At 40.6% G+C, this 26,953-nt stretch overlaps 1 protein-coding gene across 2 annotated transcripts in view; it reads right to left on the minus strand.

The window, feature by feature from the left end:
* Positions 1 to 615: 615 nt before the first annotated feature.
* Positions 616 to 26,953, minus strand: part of LOC128693164 (guanylate cyclase 32E-like) — a gene marked incomplete at its 5' end in the record, with an annotated part of 162,251 nt that continues 135,913 nt past the window's right edge. The window contains 5 exon segments of one of the 2 annotated variants that reach the window (XM_070089504.1): positions 616 to 3,315; positions 9,781 to 10,665; positions 11,351 to 11,476; positions 16,241 to 16,339; positions 17,358 to 17,502. In XM_070089504.1, coding sequence (XP_069945605.1) covers positions 3,305 to 3,315; positions 9,781 to 10,665; positions 11,351 to 11,476; positions 16,241 to 16,339; positions 17,358 to 17,502 — 1,266 coding nt within the window. 2 annotated transcript variants of the gene reach the window in all.

Here is a 26,953-nt window from a genome sequence, read left to right on the forward strand (position 1 = left end):
TCTAACACTAAATTCTGTATAACTACCACTGCATCCACTACAATCAATGACATCATTAAAGATTCCACACACAGGATCAACTCTCCGCTGAAGTACGTATACACAATTCCGTACAATTATTGCAGCTTAATGTAAGTGGAAGAAACATCTTTAGACCTCCTAACATGCATTTCTAGACTCCAATATGCTAGCCGAATGGATGGCTCGATAAACACCTGTGCTCTACATCAAGACTCGAATCATCGCCAAGGAGGGACACACTCAGAGACACTGGACCTTGGACTCGTCAATCTACGTGTCTAACAATTTTAAACAGAACGGCGGATTCTACACCATCACACCAGGCCTACTGGCCTATGCTTGGTAGGTCCTTCTCATATCGAGCCTCCTCTCAGTTATATATTTAACCAGACTCTCATTAGACTACTCAGGAAGTAAGACCCAGCATACGGTACCTGCCTGATCATCTCACCACTATACATATTCACACATCCTCTTTTCAATGATAGATCTCTTTGCGACTTGATAAAAAGCCCGATGATTGTAGAACTTACTGCAGATGTGTAGCAGGTGAATATTTTTACGCTGAAGGATACTGAAAGAGATCAAGTGTTTTACAAATCAATATATTTCCTCATCTACCTAGTTTATCCTAACATTACATGCCAGTAAAATAGCTCGGGAAATAGCTCTTTGAGGAACAGTAATTGAAGACAAGACTTGAGGTATTTGAGAATAGGTCGTATGAAACACATGGCTTTATGATGTTTTCATTTTCTTATGAATCAACTTTGATGAAATCACATTCCTTAAAATGTTTTATTGGCAGATACACATTTTTGCAAAATATACAGCAGTCAATCTGTTTTATGGCTGCTATCCCAAGAGTGTCATAATGTTTTCCAAGTTTGCTAATGGACACGTGTAGCAACCCATACAGCAGGATAACGTGTACCCAACAAGATGGATATGTAAGCTCAGACAGTAAGATAACAGAAGCGTAACCAGTCATTCAGTAAGGAGACACATGAGCCTAGTCAGCAAGCAAAGCTGTATTTGTGTCAAGCAAGCCTAAAAAACGTCTAAAAGTAATGTTGGCAAACAAGCAACGTGACTAGTGTGCCAAACAAGGTAAAAACAGTGAATCAAAACATCAATCAAGAAAGCTGAAACGTAAAGAATTGAAACCAAAATCTTCGAACATAAATCGAGAAGGCCAGCAAGGTGGCACACAAACCCCCCCCCCTCCAAAAAACAAAACAAAAAAAAAACAAGAGAAATCACAAACCAAGGAAGCCTGAAAAGTGACAGACAAACCGAGGAAGCCAGTAAGGCGACATAAGACGGAAGCCAGCAGAGGTGAAATATTGGTTAAACAATGACATTTGCTGAGAGGTAGGTGGCTTGTAAAGCAAAGTAACCAGCTAAGGGATATACAAACCAAGAAAATTAGCAAAGTGACATATAAATCATAGAAGCAGGCAAGTTGACATGCATGGTGAAGCAGTCAGTACAAGGGAGTCCGGTGACCCTTGTTGCAGCCTAAGCTGATGCAGACGGTGATACAGGCCGCGGGTAATCTTCCCATTTATGCTTCCAGTATTATTCCAAGTAACAACAATGGTTGCAGAGAACGACGTGATTCTGTTAAATTAATTCTCTCCACAGCACAAGTTCACCAATTAGGGCTTCTCTCGCGTTGCGCCTCTTGTTATTTGTTTATAGTGACGCACTTGGCAGTCCCAGGAATATCCATGTCATATACTATGCAAGGCTTATTTCTCGCTGTTTATGACACTGATAGCAATGGATAGGCCTGAAACCTAACCAATTCAATTGTCTCGAAGTCGGACTTGAAAATCACAAGTAGAAACATCTCCAGCTCACTCACATGTCCAGACAGTTACAGGCAGCAGCGAGGTCGTCCATTGCTGACTTCCCAACCTGGCAGTCAAAAAAAAGAATACTAGAATTTTCTCGAATTTCTCTCGGGAATTAAGAATTGTAGACAGAGGGAACGTGTGGTCTTGTTTTACAGTGACGATTTCTTTCCAGTTAAAAACATAGGTGACCTTCAGACTAAGACCATATTCCAGCAGTGAATCACCAGACAGAGCGGCCAGAGCAACAATGAAATATTGCACAGGACGATCTGTAAAGAACACATATCGCTACGATGTCCGCATGTCATCCGCAACTGACGACATTAATGGAGCCATCACCAGGGACCCTCAATCCCCAGGAAATACTGCACCATTTACTTTCATGACAACGTCTTGTCTTCCATGACAACCTCTTGTCTTCCATGACAACCCCTTGTCTTCCATGACAACCCTTGTCTTCCACGACAACCTCTTGTTTTCCACGACAACGATTAACATCTGCAATCAAAGCTGACGACTCCACTGTAACCCCATCATTTCAGGATGATGACGTCGCCCATTACTCTACCTCACTGACTTCAGGTGTCCAGGCTCTCGCACCAGATTCCTTGTGAAGATTTTCACGCACCATAAGAGGTTGCGGTTTCCATATCTGTGCCACTTAGTTTCCAACTGTTCCTCGTCTGCCGTCATGCAAGACACGCCATTCGACAAGCACTCCACCCAAACCATCGCCAGAAATTCTCCACTACCGTCTTCTCCAGTGATCCTCTTTACACTAGCAATCTTACCATGGCTGCTTCTGCCAGACACCAACTTCAAATGTTCCTCTTATGACGGCTCTTTTGATGCCTCCTCTACAGGTCACTCCTGCCAGCAACTGTCGACCTGCTAGCACGAAACATTCCAGTCCTCTTCCAGTCCTTCTTCCGACGGCAGTAGTAACAGCTACATAGTGGGTTTTGGTCACATCTTTCAGTATCTTTTGTTTTAAAGATTTTTTCTTCATTTTGTCCTAGAGAGGGCAGACCTCTGTAGTGACGCTCCACATCCCCACAACCACAAGATAACACAGTGCCTGCAGTCCAGCATGATTCAAGCACTAAAAGCGAGTAGTCGGTGCTACAGCCGCCTGGGGCGTGGGCGAAGAGCTCCCTTCAGTGAGTTACCATATAATTAAAACAGGCATCAGGCCATTTACCACTGCTGAATATATTAACCTAATATAACACTGTTACTAGGTACAATAGGACCTTCATTATTATAGTAGTCTATAGAGATTCTTCCTCTGCATTCACATGAATCATCATCAACTTTAACAGCTGCAAGTAGCAACCAGGTTGTTCATTGACTACAAACCATCCTGTAGACCATATTTTCTGTATTATATTCAGGGGGGTGGAACACTAAATCCGTAGGGGTCATACAGTACCTGGGGGAATGGAAAAACAATCAGTTTCGATTCGAATGAGTTCTTCATCGATATCTTACAGAAGAAATGACTAGACTTACCGAGTCACTCACGAAGTAGCGATGAAAGACGCTCGTGTTATCTTAGCATAACTGCACACTGGTTCTTATTAATCACGTAACCTTACCCACTTCACACTCTACATCCCTCGTCGCTTCGCTTGATAGTCATTTGGTTTAAAGGGGATTATTATTATTACTATTATTATGAAAGTGCGAAGCCCACAAGGGTCATACGGCGCTGCAGGGGAGGATGTGCTGTTTAATATGTTTGATCTAAGACTAGCGAGGGTGGAGAGTATAACAGAAATAGAGAAAGTATAATCAGTGGTTTTGTAATAAATCTGTTCCTGTCAAAAAGTAAAAAAGAATCTGTGTCAAAGGTGGGGCCGTCCGCGAGGAGGGAAGATAAAGTAAGGGTGTTAGAGCAGTGATGACGTTGCAAGTAAATTCTGTGTGCTTGCTGGTAAACAAGGACAGTCCAATGGAATATGACAAACTGAAATTGGAACCTGGCAATTTTCATAGGGTGGAACTGGACGCCTCTCCATGAGATACTATGAGTGAGACGCGTGTGCCCGATTCGAAGACGGGAAAGCGTAGTCTCCCAACGACGACATCGACGATGAGAAGACCAGGATCCTAAACACAGCTTGATAGAATGCAATTTGTGAATCAACTCAGACCAACTTTTTGGCTAACTATTGCAAAAATGGCTAGCTAGACATTACAGTTAATGGGGGATTAAAGCTTGTCAACTTTGTGAAGGTCATGAAGGTTGCATGAAAACTATTCACTCCACTTAAAAATGCTGTAATTTATAAGGTATTGAAGTAATTTCTCAGTGTATATACACTAGGGGACATACATCCCTCGGTGTATACGAATATATGCTGGTTAGTGAGTTTTAAAACCTATCGTGCACACTTGGGTCATTATAGCTGTACTTAACCTTTTCACCACCAGATACGAATAATTTAATCCCTAAAATAAGGATTAAAAAAAGCTCTCACTGTATATGTACGCTGAGAGAAATACATTTCTTGGTGTATATATCCTATGTGAGTCAATTGATTGGTTAATGGGGTTTGAAGACTATAAAGATTTCGTGGGTCATCAAGTAACCTGTGAGTGTGTACACACGAGGGTCACACACCGCTGGGTTGTGTATGCTCTTGTCGAGAATGAGATAGATTTTGGGTTAATGGGGTTAACCCTATCGCAGCCGGACAAGGACATTTCAATACTTTAAATACGGATTAATGTAAACACTCAGTATTTATATACAGTGAGAGAAATATACCTCTCGGTGTATATGTCCTGTGACAATCAGGAAGGTTGGTTAATACGGTTTAATGCCTATCGACTACACGAGGATCATTAAGGCTGCACGTCACTTTGTCACCACCAGTCAAGAATATTTTAATCCCTTAAATAATGATTAAAGTAAACTCTCAGCAAATATACTTTGTGAGAAGTAAACCCATTAGGGCACATATCGGTTCTAGCTAAGAATCTTAGCTAGAACGTTCTTCTGAGTGAATCTACTGGGACCTCTTACTCATTTCTACAACACTGCAAGCGCCTTACAAACAGACCGACTGCCTTCAGTACCCGACCAGCCGGGCTATGGTTCTTACGTTGGATTATGCACGGCCAGCAGTAACAGCCTAGTTTATTAAGCCCTGTTCCACCAGGAGGCCTGGCCAAAGACTGGGTGGCTGAGGTGTTGACCTTCGGAACAATCTCCAGGCAGACTCCAGCTAGTCCTGAAGCATCGACATACTAACCCATAATCGTCCTGAAATACCTACTGATTCCTATTGGTCTGGGAGTACCTACCAATCAATCGCTTGTGATCCTGACGTACCTACCTACTGATGCCTGGTGATTTTAAAATACATATTGATCTCTGATGATTGTGAAGTCCTTACTGATCCCATACTTGGCCTTAAAGGACCTTTTTATGCTTGGTCGGGGGTGCCTACCTTTCGATCCCTGATTGCCCTGAAATACAATCTTATCCCTAGTGGTCTTGATTTACGCATTGGCTGATCCCTAGTTTTAGGTGCCTATCCTCTGATTCCTGGAGGCCTTGAGGTACGTCCTTTACTTACTGATCCCTGGTGGTCCTAACGTACTTGACGTGCCTACTGATCCCTTTAAGGGACGCAATACCCTTCTTGGAAGTGAAACTTTTCTAATAGGCCTAGATTATGATTTTTATGGATTTATGTGCTTCTCTGTTGTGTTATTGACGCTAACACAACAGAAGCTGAACTATGGCATTATAAATGGTGGAAGTTCTGTCGTATATACCTTGTGGTTAATAAACGCTTTATACATATTCCGTTTCTGACATAAGAAATTGACACTATTACTGGAAACTTGCTGACCAGTTCACTCTCATATTACATAAATCAAAATCATAACGCGAGTAAGACTTTTCAAAATTATGTCTCCACAGTTCATGTCCATAAAACGTTCCTAAACATCGGCCATAAATTTCAACAAATTTAGACGAAAAGGAAAATATCCTCACCGCTTATTCCGAAAGAGATGCTGAGTTCTTAGACAAACACCCAGCGGGGAGAGGCGCACCTCTCCCTGAGAAGACCTCAATCACTAGGCACTAACAAACCCCACCACTGCCTTAAGGGGCACGTAAGTTCCCCCGTCTTCTAATAACATGTTCATTTTTCCACTATAATCTACCTTATCCATAATTACTGTCGCATTTGCTTTGTCTTTTTCGTAAGGTGAAGTCTAGGATCCTTCCATAATTCATAGTATAACTTTAAAAATGAACATGTTATTAGAAGACGGGGTAGCCCAGTGTCAGGGAAGGTGAAAGTTAGAGACGTACGCATCCTGCAGTGACACCTTCACTGTTTATGTCACACATGCAACGTCCAGTGCTCGCCGAACTGTTCATGCGCAAAATTTAACTCTTATTTTAGGGATTAACATACCACTGGCCGGCTGTGTACGGGTAAATGCAGCTTTAAGCCAGCAAATAGTGGATTCGGCAAGACCAGAAAATATCCATAACTTTATCCACCTACTATGAGAATCTGATACGAACTTACGGAATTTTAATCGAAAGATTATACGAGTAACATGAATTTAAACCAGTGTCTCGAGAGGATGTGCTGAGTGACAGTTCTCCAGACTCGACTCCAGAGCAAAAAAAAAAAAAATTACTGGTTATGACGACGTAAAACATTGAGGCAAACCTCATGTATCACAGAGTTCAGTAGAGACAGAGAAAAACCCACTAATGAAACAAAGAAATTCCAAATACTTTTTTCTTATAATATGCGATATCTAAGGAAAAAAAACAACATCCAGTTTCGGACCCTTCCTTCAAAGAAACGGAGCTTACACTAATGACAACAAAGATGTGAGTGAAATACTAAGTCATAATATGACTGCGCAGAGAGGTTAATCGGGGTAAAGAATGACAATCCAAATTTATTGTCAACCAATGAGACCAAAACTGTGCATACATCTCCAAAATATCTGTCATAACCTTAATCCCACTCGACTTTCAGTAAGTTATTGATAGTATGCTTATGCATTCTGTCCAGGCATAGACTCGTGGCACTTTTTATTTATAAAAAAAATATGAAGACACTATCATATACCTTACATATTTTATGGAGAAGAAATCTGGACACATGGGTCATCCCACAATCACATATCCCACTATATAAAGATTTCGGCAAAACAATTGTGAATAAGAACAGACCGATAACACATTACTACAATCAATCTTTGAAAGAGTTGTCACAGCATGACGTCACTTGTACAGCCCAGAGTAAAGGATTTATTAAAAGTCGCTGCTCCTTTCGTCGCAGTTGTTAGACCATAATGACATGATCTTGAACGCACTAGGCAGATGGAATGTTAATTGCCTTGCAAATCGGACGTAAAGAGTTTACTAAGTAAAATCAGAAGATGCCACAATGAAAGACTTTTTCTTCAAGGCGCAATACTCTCCCAAATTTATTTTCTCATCTTTATATCCAACATAGACAGACATCAGTCATATCAATGTATCACCTTTGCAGACCATATTAAAATCTGTAAGAGAGTGACATCCATTGAAGAAAATAATTCAACAAACTGATATTAACCAGTTTTTCTAGCGAGTCACAGAAAACCATACGATGCTCACTGAGGACAAATTTCAGTTACTCCGCTATGGAAAAATTTAATTTGATTGTAAGCTTTAACAGAGTTGCATAAAATTCAAACTACTCAATAAATAGAAGAGGAATGTGACGGGACTTAGTAGTAAGAGTGCAAGATGGTTTAATATTCAGGGATCACGGAAGTATTACTGTTCCAAACACAAGGAAATTTACAGGATGGCTAACGAGAACCATTAAAACAAAAGATGCGTAGCCACCGAAGGTTGTTTTTGAGTTACTTTTTATCTCTAGGTTGGAAAACTGTCTTTCACTAACTTCATCAATAGCAAGAAGTCCAGCAGTAGGTGCCAGATACCTCCGCTGAACAGTAGAGATGCACGAGTATAAAAGGCACCAAGGGACCAAGACTGTTCAATAGCATCCCTTCATATATAACGGAAATTACCAATATTAAAGATAATTCCCGATCAGCTAGGCAGTGGTGCCTTCGCTGAACTACACGTGGCTTATACCAACAACCTGGTTGATCAGGTCACTAACCAGGAGATCTGGTCAGGGACTGGGCCACGGGAGCGATGGCACCCAGAATCGTCTTCAGGCTAGTGTGTCTTTCTTGTATGCTCTCGTGGGCTGTTTCTTGATGTCGGTGAGGGACACTTGAGTCAAGAAATTGGGCCCATCTTGTGCTCGATCTTGATTCCCTTCCATTTGCAGGAGCTGTGAGCACTATGGGCTTAGCACATTCCTATGATTGGTAGTAATAGTAAGGTTTACATGCCATCAGGTATCAGTAGATCAGTACTTAAGAATTACCAGGGATATGTACGGTGAAAGTAACATACGTTTAACACATCAAAAGTAAAATAGCATTAACATACTCTCTGGTATGCAAAAAATGTGCCATTTCCGTGTAGTCTTTTGCTGATGCCATTTTTACTTTGGCTGTTTTAGAGTGCTATTTTTCTTGTGCACACTACAGTGGTCCTCAAGTCCAGATCTAATAATCCCTGGCAGCTTGAATCATTATTAAGGGAAGCGTTGAGCCCATAGGGATCATACAGCGCCCTGAAAATGGGAGTCAATCAAGGAAGTGAAGGACAGGCCGATTTCTTGGATCACGAGCCCCTCATGGGCATCAAAGAACTTCCATTAAGAGTACCAAGACATTTATTGAGAGGTTTCTTCAATCCAGAAATGTTCTAACACCCGCATATGCGTCTCTCCCCCATATGCTGGTCGGTGTTATTCGTTATTCGGAAATGGTGATCTGCTGATGTCTGGTTGTCTGGGAATACTAACCTACTGACCCATGATGGTCCTGAAGTATCGCCCTAGAGATACCTGAGGGTCCTGAATAACTGACTAACTCATACCTGGTGGTCCTAGAGTAACGACTCGCTGATCCCTGGTGGTCCTGAAGTATGGAACCCACTATTTCCAGGAACTTAGGAACACCGACTTACTGATTCTTTGTATGTGCGTGGGCGCAGACCTACTTCTTCCTGGCTAGTAACCGAGAATGAATACAGAATGCTTTAATTCTCGGTTACCTAGAATGCAAACAATGGTAACCGAGGTAACCGAGAATGAAAACAATGTTTTCATTGTTTCTGAAAACAATGTTTTCATTGTTTCTGAAAACAATGTTTTCATTCTGTTTCTGGAAACAGAACGTTTTCATTCTCGGTGAAATTTTTTTTTTCATTCTGCACCTTAGCGTCTGAACTTATGTTTGGCTCGATCATCTTTTGCGGCGACACTGTTGTGTAAAACAAGTCAGCAATATCGTTTGTAAAACAGCACGGACGTTGTTAGAAAACTAAAGTGGCGAGACATGAAGTTTTAGAAAAAAATAAATGTAATCTGATTTTACTCCATTATCACACACATTAATGTGAATTCCTTTGTCTGTAAAGGAATTCATGATATGGGCGACTAATTGAGCTACTGACCAACTGATTTATCACGCTTTGTAATATTTTTTTCCTAAATTTCTTTGGATTTAAAAGGAAGTATTTATAATCCATGGGACTTTATCTTGTTATCACTAACAGTTCTTCATAATTAAAAATATCTTATAAACTTTGATCTGCTACTACAATACAGGATTTGCTAAACCGGTGTTTCTCTCTCTGACAGCTTGTGCACCTCATTTATAACTCTATAATTGACAACACTAGCCAGGAGTGGAGCAGACTCCTCACACTCAATGGAGGAGCAAGTATCCTGTTTACTACAGAAGCGCAAACGGGCCGCCCTCCCGTCACTACCTTCTCCTCCTGCCAGCGTCCCAGTTACCATGGAGTCACCATCTGCAGCACTGCCTCGTCGGCCACTCTGCAAGACCATGCTGTGGGATCGCCATCTGCCGTTACCCCCACTAGACAGCGAACAGCGAGCTTTGGCCCCGAACCCGGAACCATTGCCACTCACACTACACGATCTGCCACCCGTACTAATCGGAGTGGAAGATACCGTTAACGTCAAGTCTAAATCGGAAGCGTTTTTGTGAGTCACATCCTGCTTTTGAAGTGACGTGGTAGAACGTATTCGTAAATCCACGTCTCGAGAGAGGTTTGAAGGAGGAAGGTCAAAAAAGAGTGGTGCGGGTTCCACTGAGTTTTCCATGAAACTGGAAGGCCGCGAGACACCCACTTCGATGACAGATGCTCTACAGCTTCCCGCTAATACCATGTCGTGTCCTGACCCAGTGATGGACGGCACGGGAGATATAATCAGTCCCTGAGGAGACAGCAGTGGGCTATTGTCCAGAGGCGAAGTAACGATGGCATGGCCTCGACAGTCCTCTGTCTGCTCACGGTGTTCCTTGATACAAGGGCACGAGTTGCGCTTCACTTCAAGAGTGAGACGGCGCATCCTACAATCATCGGAGGCAGGTGAGGCTGGAGGCGGTGATCCGTCAAATGGCGCCTCCTCATTCAGAGTTCGGCTAGTCAGTTCCTCGGACATGGCAAACCTGAGGCGTTTGGGAGATTCCAAGCTAAGGGTTCGAGGCAGAGGCGAGGTTCTTCCACGCGCACCCTTCAGAGAGCCTCGTAGACCGCCCAAGCACCCATTCTTGGCCAGCATCACACCCTGTAGCCCACGCTGCCGTCGTGACCGCTCACGATGACGTTTGCGATCTGGATCTTCTCCTAGATAGATTGAAAGGACAGAAAAGTATCTTAATAAATTAAACAATTAATATAATGGTATTACCTAGAAAAAAATAAAATTTACTTTCAAAATAACATTTTGTGCTAGAAATAACACACAGATTTTTAATTTTGGCTTAACATGTAAACATTTAACGGGTAATATTTAATTTACAACGGAGTCTGAATTTAGTAATAATGCATTAATTAAAACTCTCCATTTTCAGCGGAATTTGTAATTAGGCTAATTTTGGAGCAAACTTCGGAAAACTTTTTTTTTCTCTGTTTCTTCGAGAATTAGCATATTTTAGAAACTTCCTAACCTAACCCAATTCACTCTTGACTTCTACACCAGCTATGCAACTCGGAAACCTGTTTAATACTTTGACATGTTATTATATAAACTAAATCGATCATTACCACCACATCAAACACTACTACTACCTCAACCACTACCACCAACTCAACCACTAACACAACCTTAGCCTCTACCACCACCACCACCTCAGTCTCTCCAATTTCAAGAACTACGACTGCCTCAGCTACTATTATTACTACTACCACAGCCACTACCCGTACCTTAGCCACTGCACAACCTTGGCCGTTACTACTACCACTTCCTCAGTCCCTACGACTACCCCAGCCCATCTCACTACCTCAGCCGCTGTACCAACACGGTACTTACCAAGTAGCCAGTAGGTGGTCATCTCTCCCTTTCCCTTGACCTTAACCTGACCTCGCTCCTCCAGCACGTATCCTCCCACCTTAGCCAGTATGTCCCGACAGCTGCACGAGCAGTGGATCCTCAGTGCTGTGGAAGTCAAGAAGAACACCGGAGTAATATACAGAGCACAATGCATTATAACAACATTACTGATAAAAATTCATCAAGGTGCACAGTACTTTCGTCAATCTAGCTGTGTGGCAAAAGGACTGTGTACCTTGATGCAGAATGCGCAGGTTCGAATCCTGCTGTGGACAGGGATAGCTATACTTTTTATTAACACATCGGCCGTTTCCCACTGAGGCAGGGTGGCCCGAAAAAGAAGAAAGACTTTTATCCTTATTCACTTCATCACTGTCTTGCCAGAGGCGTGTAAACACTACAGCTAAAAACACCAACACCCCACCTTCAGAGCGCAGGCAATCTATTTCCCACCACCAGAACTCAAGTTCAACCTGCCGGTTTTCCTGAATCCCTTCATAAATGTTGTTTTGCTCACACTCCAACAGCACGTCAAGTCATAAAAACTATTCATCTCCACTCGCTACTATAATTCACGTTCATTCACGCATGCTGGAAGTCTAAGCCCCTCGCACACAAAACCTCCTGTACCTTTCCTGCCTCCAACGTTGCCTAGCATGAACCCTACCATGCCGTCCTTCCACTACAGATTTATATACCCTCCATGTCATTCTAAATGTCAGAACCACCTCAACAACCCCTCCTATGCCTGCTGGATAATACTTTTAAAACCCTTTACCGCCTTCTAATCTCCAAGCTACGGATCTCTACATTATATTCAAACAGCACATTACCCTCAGACGTGACATCTCCACTGCCTCCAGCCTTCTCCTCGCTGCAACATTCACCACCCATGCTTCACACCCATATAAGACTGTTGGTACCACTATACTTTCATACATTGCCCTCTTTGCTTCCATGGATAATGATCTTTGTCTCCACAGGCTCCTCAGTGCACCACTCCCCTTTTTCACCCCATCAATTTTATGACTCACCTCATCTTTCATAGACCCATCTGCTGACACTTCCACTCCCTAATATCTGAATACATGCACTTCCTCCATACTCCCTCAATTCAATCTGATATCCAGTCTTTCATTAACTAATTTTTTTATCACCTTACTCTTTCCAATATTCACTTTTAATTTCCTTCTTTTGCATACCCTTCCAAACTCATCCACCAACCTCTGCAACTTCTTTTCTGAATATCCCAAAAGCACAGTGTCATCAACAAAAACCAGCTGTGACAACTCCCACTTTGTGGTAGATTCTTTATCCCTTAATCCCACACCTCTTGCCAACACCCGAGCATTCACTTCTCCCACAACCCCATCTATAAATATATTGAACAACCATGGTGACATCACACATCCCTAAAGCCTACTTTTACTGGGAAAAAATCTCCCTCTCTCCTACACACTCTAAGCATCACTATCCTCGTAAAATCTCTTAAGTGCTTTCAGTAACCTACCTCCTGTTCCATACATTTGTAACATCCACCACATTGCTTCCTTATCCACCCTATCATTTGCCTTTTCCAAATTCATAGATGCAATAGAAACCACTTTACTCTCATCTAAATCCTGTTCACCTATATGATTCACCGTAAACACTTGGTCTACACATCCCTTTCCCTTCCTAAAGCCCCCCTTGTTTATCTGCGATTCTGTTTTCCGTCTTACTCTTAACTCTTTCAATAAAACTCTACCATACACTTTACCAGGTATACTCAACAGGCTTATTCCCCTATAATTTTAACTCTTTTTTCTCCCTTTGTACCTTTGTACCTCTGTATGTGTATACAAATTGGAAATAAATAAAAATAAATAAATGCAAAGGAACATTGCATGCTTTCTGCAAGTCCCGAGGTACCTTCCCCTCTTCAATACATTTATTAAATAAAAGTATCAACTATTCCAAAACTACATCCTCACTTGTTTTTAACATTTCTGTTTTTATCTCATCACTCCCAGCTGATTTACTCGTTTCATTCTACCAACAGCCTCACTTCTCCCACACTCACAACTGACTTTTCCTCAGTCTTACTGGATGCTACACCTTCTTGCTCAATGCATAAAATCACAGTTTTCCCTATCTTAATCAACATTTAACAGTTCCTCAAAATATTCTTCCATTTTTCGGATACTTCCAATTCTTTATCTAATAACTCTCCTCTCCTATTTTTAACTGTGATATCCATTCGTTATCTGGGCTTTCTTAACTTATCTCGCTTCAAAACTTTCTCTTATTCTCAGCAAAAATTTTTGATAGCATCTCACTCTTATTTGTTCTCCTTTTACATTCCTTCACCAAATTCTTAACCTCTCTTTTCTCTCCATATTCTCCTCCTTCCTTGTATCACTTCTGCTTTGTAAAAACTCTCATAGGTTAACTTCTCCTATCTCACTACTTTCTTTACCTTGTCATTCCACCAGTCGCTCTTCTTCCCTCCCACTCCCACTTTTCTAAAACCTCTCACTTCTGCTGAACACTAACACTACATTCTTAAATCTATCCCATACCTCTTCAACTTCATTGCCTATACTCTCACTAGCCCATCTTTCTTCCAATGGTTGTTTATATCTTACCCTAACTGCCTCCTTTAGTTTATAACCTTCACCTCTCTGTTCCTTACTGACGCCATTCTCCTTGTATCCCATCTACCTTTAATTCTCACTGTAGCTACAACTTAAAAATGATCTGATATATCTGATGCCCCTCTATAAACATGCACATTCTGAAGTCTACCCATGAGTCTTTTATTTACCAAAACATAATCCTACAAACTACTCTCATTACGCCCTATATCATATCTTGTATACTTATTTTTTTCTTAAATATATATTACTTATCACTAAACCAATTTCTATAAAGTTTCAGTCAAAAGCCCCTCATTATCATTTACACTTGGTACCCAAACTTACCTACCGTTTCTCCCACTTAGGCATTCATGTTTCCCACCACAACTATTCTCTCACTTTTTTTTGTCCCTTTGTCTTTATGCAAAGGAACATTGCATGCTTTCTGCAAGTCCCGAGGTACCTTCCCCTCTTCCATACATTTATTAAACTCACCTACCGCTTTTCCCACTAAGTATTCATGTTCCCCACCACAACTATTCTCTCACTTGGTTCAAAATTTTCCAAACACTCTCTTATATCTCGCATAATTTCTCTCTCCTCTACACTCCAGGTGAATATACACTTATTATAACCCACTTCTCCCATCTGATCCTCATTTTAATCCACATAATTCTTGAGTTTATATAACAACACTGCGACTAGCCAATGACTCGAACCCATGTTGTTTTTGCACGCCTCAAAGTGAGCGAAAACACATGACGCTTTAACCCACAGGACCACACAATCCTACAAGAATTAAGCACCCATCCAAGCTAGATGTGTTACCTTGGTTCGAGAACATACGGTGGTGTGGGTGCCTCTGAGCTAATTTCATTCTGCTCCCCGTTTGGTGTACTAGCTCAACAAGCATCGTATGTCCTCGGGCCAAGGTAACACACCTAGCTTGGCTGGGTGCTTCGTGCTTGTAGGATTGCGTGGTTATGTGGGTTAGAGCGTCATGTGTTTTCGCTCACTATGAGGTGGGCCAAAACAACATGGGTTCGAGTCCTTGGCTAGTTGCATTGTTATTTATCAATACCACTCGTTCATGGTTACAATATATATATATATATATATATATATATATATATATATATATATATATATATATATATATATTACAATGTCATGCTGGAGAGGTAAAACTTGCGAGTTTGGCTTAAATAGCAACGCTCTTCTTGCCGAATAAGGCAAGCGAAAATTTGTGTATGCAATAATTTCGCAAAAATCATTCTGAACCTAACGAAAAAAAAAATTCTTGTGTTTGTTTATTATTAAGTTATTGTAAACGTATCTAAAATATATTTAGCTGGATTAGACTAAATTAAGTGCTCTTGTTATAATAAAGTTAGACAAGTTTTCTAAGGTTCTTTTGCTACAAAATTATTAATTTTTACAGTAACATCAATCAAAAAATATATATCTTTAAACTTATAAGAGAAAATTTTAGAAATGACTTAATTTTAAATGGGTTCTAATTAATCAGTTTTACCTATTCGGCACGACATATATACATACATATATACGTATATGAGGGCTGCCGTCATGCTATAAACCCGTCTCAGTAGGGTTGAAAACCCTCCGAACATCGAGCAAGTGTGCTCTAAAATTCCTGAAAGAGTTAGGAGAAAAACTCATCACGGAATCCAAGAATCCCAAAGCAGCCAGATTCCTCTCTCAGAGACTCAGTGTTCCCATCCAGAGAGGGAAATGCCCGCAGTTTTGAGATGTCATTTATGTTGCTCTCCTTCCCATTGCATTTTTGTTAATAAACTTTGTTCTCAAATAAAGCTCACATAGAATATAGGCGGTAGTAGGAGAAGAAAAATACTCAAACTAAATTGGGGTCATATAACCTTCGGTTTTTCACGCTCTTATGCTTTTTTTTTTTTCCTTTTTTTTTTTTTGCCTCTAGGCATTTTTGTATGAGTTAGGGGCTCTCTCTGTGTTGTTTCTATATCTTCCTGTTAGTATGAATTTCTCCTCTGACCCCCTGCTGGGTACTCCATCACATTTGCTGACTTTCCATGGATATCCTTGTGCCACTGCACTACATTCAGGAATTCTCTTATCCCCTTGAGGTTCCCACTTCTTACATCAGCTTTCTCGTGCTCTGAACCTGTTATTCCACTCTAGAAGTACAGTTTCACTATAGTGTATGGTCGTGTGTGTATATGTGTGTGTGGGTTGGGGGAAGGGGGTTACTCACCTTGTCCTGTAGACTCCATACGGGAGGCCGTGTTGACTGTGTCGCCGAAGAGGCAGTACCGAGGCATCTTCAGCCCCACCACTCCCGCACACACTGGACCTAGGAAAGGAATAGACAAGATAGTACACAACATTTGGGTGACGGATAAATAGGGCAGTGGCATGGCTATCAGTGCTGTTATTGAACAGTCGGTAACATATATATAATTCTAACAAAATGGAAGAGAAAATAAGTTAAAAGCGCGAAGTAGACTCGCTACATGAGGACACTAATTAGGAAGTGTTGTACACGGAGGATACTAACAACGCAGCACTAAATAACATAAATATACAACCTGTAGGTGTCTTTTTTTTATTTAGACAAATTGGAAACATCATCTGTGTATTGTTGCCTTATTCTATATAACAGTTACTTTATGAAAATGATTCCATGTCACATTACATCACACAGGATGGATCACAAACCTGGTGTAAATCTGTCAGATTGACCTGAAGAGACTTCAGTATAGCATTGTGGTATCATCAGTTTTAGGAATATAGAGGCAACCTGACTGCATACAGCCTTACGTAACTACACGCTAACTAACCTGACTACCCACTGACCTCACCAAAGCACACAATAACATAACTAAATAATGAATAACCAAACTACACGCTAAACGATCTACTTAAATCCGGTATAAATGTGTTCCACACTATCTGTACACAACCATAACTCCACATAGAATAACCTGAGTACACACAAAATAATCTACATGAAATTAATCAAAAGTTATTTCACAATTATTAATTTTTCTCTCCACCATCTAACGCATACTATCCCGCGTCAGTACTCGTTTGCGTACATAGACTCATCCGAGTATATAGACTCGGATGAGTCTATGTACTCGAATAAGAATAGATACCCAGATATTCACTTGCCTGTATACACTCACCTCACTAGACACCAGAGTACTCACTCACCTAAGCATGCACTGACCTGAGTACACACTCGCCTAGATATGCACTCACCCGTGTGAAGATTAAAGATTCACATTTACGGGAAGATATTCACCTATGTGAAGATTCCTGAATATACTCCTCTGAGTGGAGGTACTCACCTGAGTGAAGGTACTTACCTGAGTGGAGGCCAATACGCAACTTGAGCGTGTCGTCGGGTCGGTGACGGATCTGGAAGCGTCTGATTGCGTCCAACAGATGTAAGGACATGGAGGCCACCTCACCCGCATGTTGATCCTCGTTCCTGATAGGCAGACCACTCACCTACGGACCAGTGGGTAAACCTTAGTGAGGAGGAGGAAGAGGAAGAAGGGGTAGTAGTGGTGGTAGAGGAGAAAGATGAGGAAAAGGAAAAGAAGGGGGAGTGGGATGTGGAGGCGGAAATAATGGTAGAAGAACGGGGTAGAAAGAAGAGGAGGAGGAGGAGAGGGAAGGAAGAGGGGGAAGTAGTAACTGTGGAGTAGGATTAAGAGGTGGAGGAGGTGGGAATGATGGTATGGAGGGAGGGGGGAAGAGGACTAAGAGGTAGAAGTGACGGAGCAGCCTACACACCTGTTGCAGCACAGGTGTGGGGTCAAGAGTCGGAGACTAAAGAGGGTTTATGAAGAGAGGAATGAGGATGAATAGTAGAAAGAGGAGGAGGAGGAGGAGGAGATGAAGGAAGATGATGAGGAAGAGAGGTGAAGGTGGAAGATAAGACCACTGAGCTCAGGGCATCCAAAATAACTTTGTACAAGAATGGTATACAATACCGACAAGATGAAACTAATACACATATGTTGCATGTGTGTCTTAGTTTCATCAATATAACTCTGTTAAACGGAGGAGACGAAACACAAGTGATAGAAGAGGAAAGAAGGAAAAGAGGAGGAGGACAATGTGGTTAAAGAAGGTAACTAAGGAACAGAGCCTGAGTTCAGAAGATTCAATTTTAAGATTTTGTCTCCGTATCTGCTAGTTAATAACGCACTTCATATCTGTCCTGTGGACGTCAGCATAAGAGTAAAGGAATACACAGAAGACCCAAGAAATAAGTTCCATTTTATACTTCATCTGTTACAAGCAAATTTAGGGCATTTGCTTAAAATGACCAAAAATTTATTGTCGCTAAAATGATACCTTTACATTTCATATAGGCTATTTTACTGTCTTTGTGAAAATTAAGACACATGTGCAACATCTGGGCATCTTTATTGCAGACGTTTCGCCATCCAGTGGCTTTATCAATACAAATTCTAGGACATAATTTGAAGACAGTAGAGCTATATACAAAAGATTAGGTAATCAGTCCCCCAGCCTTGGAGTTAAGAACATAAGAAAGAAGGAACACGGCAGCAGGCCTACTGGCCCATGCGGGGCAGGTCTAAATCTCCCAACGGCTAAAGCCAATGCCATAACCTAGTTAAGTCAGTAACATTCACTTAAGGGAGGAGAACGGCATCAGACCTAGTAGCACAAGCTAGTCAGGTCCAACTCACACCCACCCACACCCACTTAAGTATTTATCCACTCATCCACAAGCCAGTGCATTCCTATATCCTTCCTGAACCTGAATTTTTCCAATTTAAAACCATGCTGCGAGTCTTGGCTATGCTAGATATTTTTAGCACGCAATTTACATCACCTTTATTAAATCCTGTTTTCCATTTATGCACCTCAATCATATCCCCCTTAATTCTACGCCTTTCTAGAGAGTGCAGATTCAGGGCCCTCAGTCTATCCTCATAGGGATGATTTCTGATACATGGGATCAACTTTGTCATCCTCCTTTGTACGTTTTACAGTGCATTTATATCCATTCTATAATACGGTGACCAAAACTGTGCAGCATAATCTAAATGAGGCCTAACCAAATTTATATAGAGTTGAACAACCTGATGACTTCTATTATTTATGCTACTTGGTACGAAGCCAAGGAGTCTGTTAGCTTTATTGCGAACACTTATGCACTGTTGTCTTGGTTTCATACTGCTAACCAGAACTCCAAAATTCTTTTCAATCCTTAATATTAAGATCTACATTATTTAATTTATATGTCGCATGTTTATTTTTCTGTCCAACATTTAGAACTTTGCATCTGTCTATATTAAATTGCATTTGCTACTTCTCCGACCACTGCATCATCCTGGAGTGCTCTAATGTCCTCATTAGAATGAATTGGACGGCCTATTTTGGTGTCATCAGAAAATTTGTTTATGACGCTATTATTCCCTCGTCTATGTCGTTTATGTAAATTGTGAACAACAAGGGGCCCAACACTGACTTCAATTTATGCTTTCCAAGATGGCTGCGAATTGCTTCAGCAATTATCGATTCCATAAATTACCAACTATGGTGGTAAGGCTTAATGGTCTATAGTTCGAAGCTAAGGACCTGTCACCTGCCTTGTAAATAGGTATTACATTTGCAATTTTCCACTTGTCTGGAACTATGCCAGTTTGTAGTGATATATTGAAAAGATTAGTTCCTCTTTACATTCCTTTAAAACAGTTCATCAGGGCCTGGGGATTTGTTAGGTTCTTATTTCTCTATTTGTCGGTGTGAAGAGCACAGTAGTCGTGAAGATTAATGGTTCAGAGGACATCTACATAATCTTTTTCACGGCTACTACAACTAACCCATCCCTTTGGGTATGATCTACTTCCACTGGGGAATCCAGCCTACCAGTGACTATGCCCTCGTCTGCTACCCGGCCCTTTCCACCTGACATTAGTATATAAGCACCAGCCTTCTTGCCTGCACAACAGATTCCTCACGACTACGGTGCTCTTCACACCAACGTCAAGGCTGAGGGACTGATTACCTCGTCTTCTGTATATAGTTCTTCTGTCTTCAAATTATGTCTTAGAATTTGTATTGATAAAACCACTCGATGGCAAAACGTCTACAATAAAGATACCCAGATGTTGCACGTGTCTTAATTTTCATCTTGTCGGAATTGTATACCATTCTTGTATTATTGTCTTTGTGTATATGTTTCAATTAGTGAACATTCACGCACAAAGAGTTCAATTAAGTTACCATAACGCTGACCACGTACTTTGCATTCCATCTGATCATCGTCTGTGTATATGCCAAACTACGAAGAGACTTGTGACCAAGCATCAGTCTAGCTATACTGCAAGTCTCACTGTAAATGTTTATCTACGTTCATATTTTTCAAAGCGAGTTATATATATGTATTCAGACTATTAACCGCATTACAGAACATTCTTAGGGCAAGTGCTGCCCCCACGCGTACTACTCTACAACTACAAAAAAACACTATTTTAACTGTTCTTGAAAAATAATTGTGAAGATTATATACTCTTTTATTAATATGATGTTTCACAGGGCCTGAGCTGTATTTGTTTTCATGTACAGAATTAGTGGATGCAAGATACAAGGGATGAGCAAAAGAGTGATATACATGGCGAATGGTATTTGTAGTCCCTGCAGACCCAAGCTACAGCAGAGTAAGGACCTAACAGTTTAAGCGTAAGAAGTGCTCCTAAACAATAAACTGGAACTAGATACTGTAACTTGTCTAACTTCTGTGGGTGTATGAAGGTACTGCATCGTCATCTCCAAGTTGGGAACCGATTTACCCGCGTGTACCTAACCGTGGACTCCTATGAAGCAATGTTCCTTTACGAGTCTCACTGTCACGGTTCCTAGACTACTGTTCATAGAGATTATATCTATATATATATATATATTATATATATAATAATATATATATATATATATATATACTGTACTTCACAGATTACTAAAGAATATATATTATTTATCTCCTAACGTTCCTGAAAGATAACGACACGATCTACTCTTGAAACTAATGTTAAATCTCTGCTCTCCCTCCATTCTCATCTCATGAACCAGAGAGACTTCATGTTTACGATATAATGCACTGGTTTTAATATCCCTTAATAAGACTTGATGGGAACTTACTGAACTTCAAATAGTTGAAGAAAACAAGAGCAGAAGTGTTTTAAACCAGCTCTAAGACTACACACACTCTTCCCCTGAGCAGAGAGGCTTCATATATAGTCTTGCCCCTCGCCTGTATAATACTCAAAAATAAGAATGAACATCAGACCAACACACTTGCACAACTAGATCCTTATTTCAATATACAGGGATAACCTTAATGCACCAGCCATTCCTCCGCCTTTATCTGATGCACTGCTCTTCTTCCTACTATGTATGAGCACTTCCTTGATTTCTTAGATTTTTGTTAAGAAACTTCACTATATAAGAGCGTACCGTAATACATCCCTATAAAGGTACCTCTATTTTCTTGAGTCTTCTTGCCATGACACCATCCATCTTCTGAGATGCTAGTTGTGTCAAGAATCTCGATCTAGAAACGGACCACAGGAGAAATATGTGCTAATACCCGTATCCACCCGAGTATATTTATTATACATTACACCTAACTTAACTAAAATAAAGTACACTAATTAGAATTACTTATGTCGGCTAATTGTGTATAATATCTATCTGATACTTTATGAAACAAAACTAATTATGAATATATAAGTTTCACTACCTTATTTAATTTGAATTCTTTGCAATGTACTTATATCCAGCCAGAGGTACACTGGAAACAAAATTACATTTCATACACTAACTAGGACTGTTTACCCCGGCGAGTTATGCATGAATTATATTTGATATTTCAGTACACAGAACTTGAAACAAATTTCACTGTCTTATGCGAGTTTTTACGTAACAATGTATAAGACTAATTAATTAAACACCTTAGTTAAATTTATTTCATACTCATAAGTTGTGAAATTAATAGCTTACAATACCAACCATTTGATGGATATGACACATGTGCATGACCTGGGTATTTTATTGACGTAGTGAATCAACTGAGCACCAGGGTTTTCCAGTCTAATGAAACAGCATGTGTTCTTAACCACAGGCAACATGGCAAAGTTGTAAAAGCAGTCAAATGGCCGGTTGTTTACGGAGCCTTGAACAGTTGAATTATGGGTAATAAAGGTAGAAATGCCGACAGTACATTAGATAAGAGGACGCGTGTGTAACTATTACGAAATTTTGTGGCAACGTTTCGTTCTTCAGGAGCTATGTCAGTCGTAGTAGTGGCAGTAGTTGCGGTAGTAATAGTACGAGTGGAAGTAACTCTAGGCTGATGGGTGATGGCAAGGTTTATTATTTCGAGTAGGATTCTAGGTAATACCTCGGAAATGGCGAAGCTGCTTTTATTATGCTTAATGGTGTCTGAAATGGTGATTAAAGATGACTCAAGGTATACACACTTGCGGAAATTTGCTTCCTTGATCACTAGGCGGGCGTCACTGAATCTCATAACATGGTTGGAGAAAATTTCCGTGCTGCATACATGCCTTGTTCAAGTTGTCGTTTCACCGACGTATACCTTGTCACAGCCTCCTCAAGGGATTGTGTAAATATATGCATTCACTAGTTCAAAGTTCTTCACTTTGGTTCTGGTTAGACCTTTGATGGATGTACTGATTGCAATGGCGACTCTATTGTTGGCTTATACAGTACTTTGGTAACGTTCAAGTCAGCTTGACTGTTAGAAAGGATAACTGTTTCAAGTGGTGTTAGGGCGTAGTGAATTGATAATTTGGAGAGCTCTTTTTTACAGTTCTTGATGAAAAATTGTAGCTCAGTATGCACACTCCCCATTAAGAAACTTTGGGCTGCAAATTCGGTATGCTTTTAGGGAAAATACGATGATGATGCTTCGTTTGGCCTTGGTATCCTGACTGAATGGAACAGAAGTGTGTCAGATCATTTATGTTTGTTGCCACAATAAAATGTCACATTCACACGTGTCCTTTTTCCTAACAGTTGATATATAGTATAGTTACACGAGCCGCGCTCACTGGCTCGCCCGGCAGACGATTTTATCGTCTTTTATGTTACATTTATACTCGTAACTTTTCCGTTGCAGCCTTAGCCTAACTTAACCTAACCACATTTAGAAAGGGGCTGCGAATTCTATGTAGAATTGTCACAGTTATTAGGAGAACGGGTCGGTAAGAGGACGGGTTGGTAGGCAACTTTTATATTGGAGACAGTGATAGAAGACGTGAGGTAATTTTAAGGTATTCGGTCCCTTAACCTTGATAGATATTTAGTTACTAAGCATTGATCTGTCGAAAGTAAGACACGAGGCTGGAGACTTGTATAAAAGAGCCAGAGGAGAGGTGCAGCAGTTGAAGACAGCGTCACAGATGGGTGTGACACACTTGTGTAGATGGGGCATGCTAATAACATTAAATAACAGTTAGCAATAGTTGTAGATTATATCCTCTGTAGGAAGATTCCAAGGTGATGCTGCGTCTGGCAAATTTCACTGCATTACTAATACATAATATCGACAAGGGAGAAGAGAGCAGTAAGAGGAAGAGTGTGGGGTGAGAGAAGAAATTATGGTGAGGGAAGGAACTGGAGTGAGGAGAGAAAGAGTGAGGTGATGAAGTGAAAATGGAATGAGAGGGAGAGAGTAGGCGAAGAAAGTGAAGTAAGGTGAGAAACTAGTGTAAGGGAAGAAAGTATGCTGATGAAGGGATGGGCACTCAAGGAAAGAATTAGGGCAGAGGGAAAAGTAAAAAGAGATAAATAAACGGATGATCAGGGGAAGGAGAGACGGGGGTGAGACCAAGGCTCGTGGCTCAAGAGGTAGCGCCTTTACCTCAAAGTCGAAGGACCAGCGTTCGTTACCATAACTAGTGAAATCGTTGAACACGTTCCCATTCACCTATTGCCCCCTGCTCACCTAGCAGTAAGTAGGTACCTAGGTAATAGCCCCTACTCCCCTAGAAGCAGGTACCTAGGTGATAGCCCTATACTCGCCTAGCAGTAAGTAGGTACCTAGGTAATAGCCCCCACTCACCTAGAAGTACCTTGGTGATAGCCCTCTACTCACCTAGCAGTAAGTAGGTACCAAGGTAATAGCCGCCTACTCACCTAGAAGTAGGTACCTAGGTGATAGCCCTCTACTCACCGAGAAGTAAGTAGGTACGTAAATGACACCCGTCCTGCTTTAAGTCGCTTCCTAGGGATGGACAGTGTTCATACACCTGGGATGTGGCCAAGTTTTGAAGTGAACTGAGGTAAAGACCAAGTCTCTCAGCCTTTGAATTGAACAATGTTTTAAAGCTGTCAGAAGTATTCGTAATGGAAAAGAAAAGAAATAATGAAATGTAGTCCAGCAAATTTACGAATCATGAATTTAAGACTAAAGAGGGTAAAAAAATCGATACAAATGAATTTTTCCGTATTTTTAAGGATAAGAAAGTAGATAATACCTTGTGAAACAGAGAGAGAGAGAGAGAGAGAGAGAGAGAGAGAGAGAGAGAGAGAGAGAGAGAGAGAGAGAGAGAGAGAGAGAGAGAGAGGGACGGAGAGAGAGAGGGAGGGAGGGTTGATGCGAGGGTGGGTATAAACGACAGGTATAAACATTAAAGAAGGAACTAGAGCAGTCTAAAGCTCATTAAGGCCCCACCTCCCATGGATAAAAATAATCACTGGAAATAAGAAATGTTACTTGGAGGAACACAAATGGCGATGATGATGATGGTGGTGGTGGTGGTGGTGGATGATGGTGGTGATAGTGGTGGATGGTAGTGGTTAATGGGAAAAGTGGTGGTGGTACAGGGTGGTGGTGGTTGAGGTAGTGCAATGGAGGTAGTCACGTAGAAAGCGAATCACTGGAGGTACTAGTGCTGCTGGGGATCAGTTATTAGATACAATAGCAATCATGTAGTCATACTGAGTGTTTGATACATACGAGTGTATATTTGCTAAACACTTGGGAGAGTTTAAACTAGCTGAATGCCAGGATGAGCAGACAAACAAGGAGCTAGCCCGTGAGCAGTCGACGTACGTCATACTATTATAACAAAAAAAGAAGAGCTAAACCTACAAGTGTCACGAAGTGCGTCATGAAATACGAGGATTAAAAACTTTAGTAATCTGGTGCAGTTGGTACGGGAAGATAACCTTTTCTCTGATATGATCCTAACATCTGGCAAATAATTATAGGATCATAAAACTGAATCCGTGTTCAAAGCAACTAAGGTTTTTGGTACCTATAAAATAAACAGGAGATTGGGCGTAAGAATACATTAACATTTTTCTCGTGACCAAACTCAGTTGGTGACAAAGTTATGAGAGAAAATAATTTCTCTTGTGTTTCTGATGTTAAATGGAAACACAAATGTTAAGCTCATATAGGATGCAAACACAAATAATTAATATTGAACCTTTGTGATGTATATAAGGTAACAAATAATCTTTTGTGAGAAACACTTCAAGCTTCACTTGCTATGTTTAACAATAGAACACAAGGAAACAAATTGAACAAAAAATTAAAGGGTTTTATGAGCACTAATAAAATCCCTAGTGCCTTGGGATAAGGTTACAAGTGCGTGCCTTAATGAGACACTCCTAGTGACAGTCACTATATTTAGGGATTCTGGGGTATTTTGTTGAATATTGTTGGGAAAAGTCCTACCGATATTAGGACACTTATGGTGATACGATATGGTGATGCGATAACTTCTCTGTCACTGTATACAATCTTTGTAAGGTTAATACAACGAAGGTGAATTCAATGAATCTTTCAAGTGAATTCTCCATTGTTATTAACTGGTAATAATGTTCTGACTTTTAATAATCTTTGTTTTAATCTAGTAGTGGATGCTGTTGTAAGGATAAAGCAAACACTTTCTTCCCTAATTTTTCCAAATAAATATTCAAAACACTTGCTATGTCCAATGGAAAGCCTGATAAGAATGTTAACATTGAACTGGAAGGTTCAAATTTTTTGGTTAGACATGTTCATCATTAACATCCCTCCAGACTACACAATTCAAGTGAAAAGCACAAGGCCGGTACTTCTTATGTCATGGTTGCAGAACTGCCAGATACTCTCATCTTATTACCTGAGGAAATGATGTGCATGGACGAGCAACATAACATTTGCAAGAAAGCAGTCATTTTCCCTTCATGCATTTTCACCAGAAAGAGGAAAAAAAAGGAGTTCTCGTTAAAGACAACTAGACTAAAATTAATAAGAGGCTACTGGGATGGAGATGATTAGAGAAGGTGGTACTACCTAAATCTTTTAGAGACCAAGTGCTTCGTGTAGCCCATGATTCTTCTAAGGGAAGACGATAGGGAATAACTAAGATAATGTTAAAATAACTAGGAGCTAATTCTGGCTGGGCCTGAAGAAAGATACAAGATATATCCAAGTCTGTCACGAGTGTCAAGTGGTAGTTAAACTAAAGCATTTCTTAAAGCCGGGACCACTGTGCTCAGCTCCGGCTTTTGAGGAACCATTTACGGAAGTAATAATGAATTTCTTGACACACTTTAATTTTAAGCTAAAATATGCATATAAATCATTAAGAATGTGTTAAGGTTTACTGCTTGAAATAAATATGATTTGGCTTAATTTTTCACATAAAATAAAACTGTAGCTTCAGTTTCTATGAAAAGTATTTGTCGCTGCTTAAGTCAAGGTCAGATAATAAATAAATATTTACATTAATGTGCAAACTGTATATATTTTGGTAAAATTACCGACAATATGTAAAGTAAAAGGACACAAGTGCAACTAATGTAACATTTTATTGTGGCAACGTTTCGCTCTCCAGGAGCTTTGTCAAGCCGTTACAAACAGTAAAAGGACACAGAGGGTATATATAGGCTTAGAGTGAGG

The sequence above is a fragment of the Cherax quadricarinatus genome, chromosome 28 (assembly GCF_038502225.1).
Source record: "Cherax quadricarinatus isolate ZL_2023a chromosome 28, ASM3850222v1, whole genome shotgun sequence".
Classification (NCBI taxonomy): Eukaryota; Metazoa; Arthropoda; class Malacostraca; order Decapoda; family Parastacidae; genus Cherax; species Cherax quadricarinatus.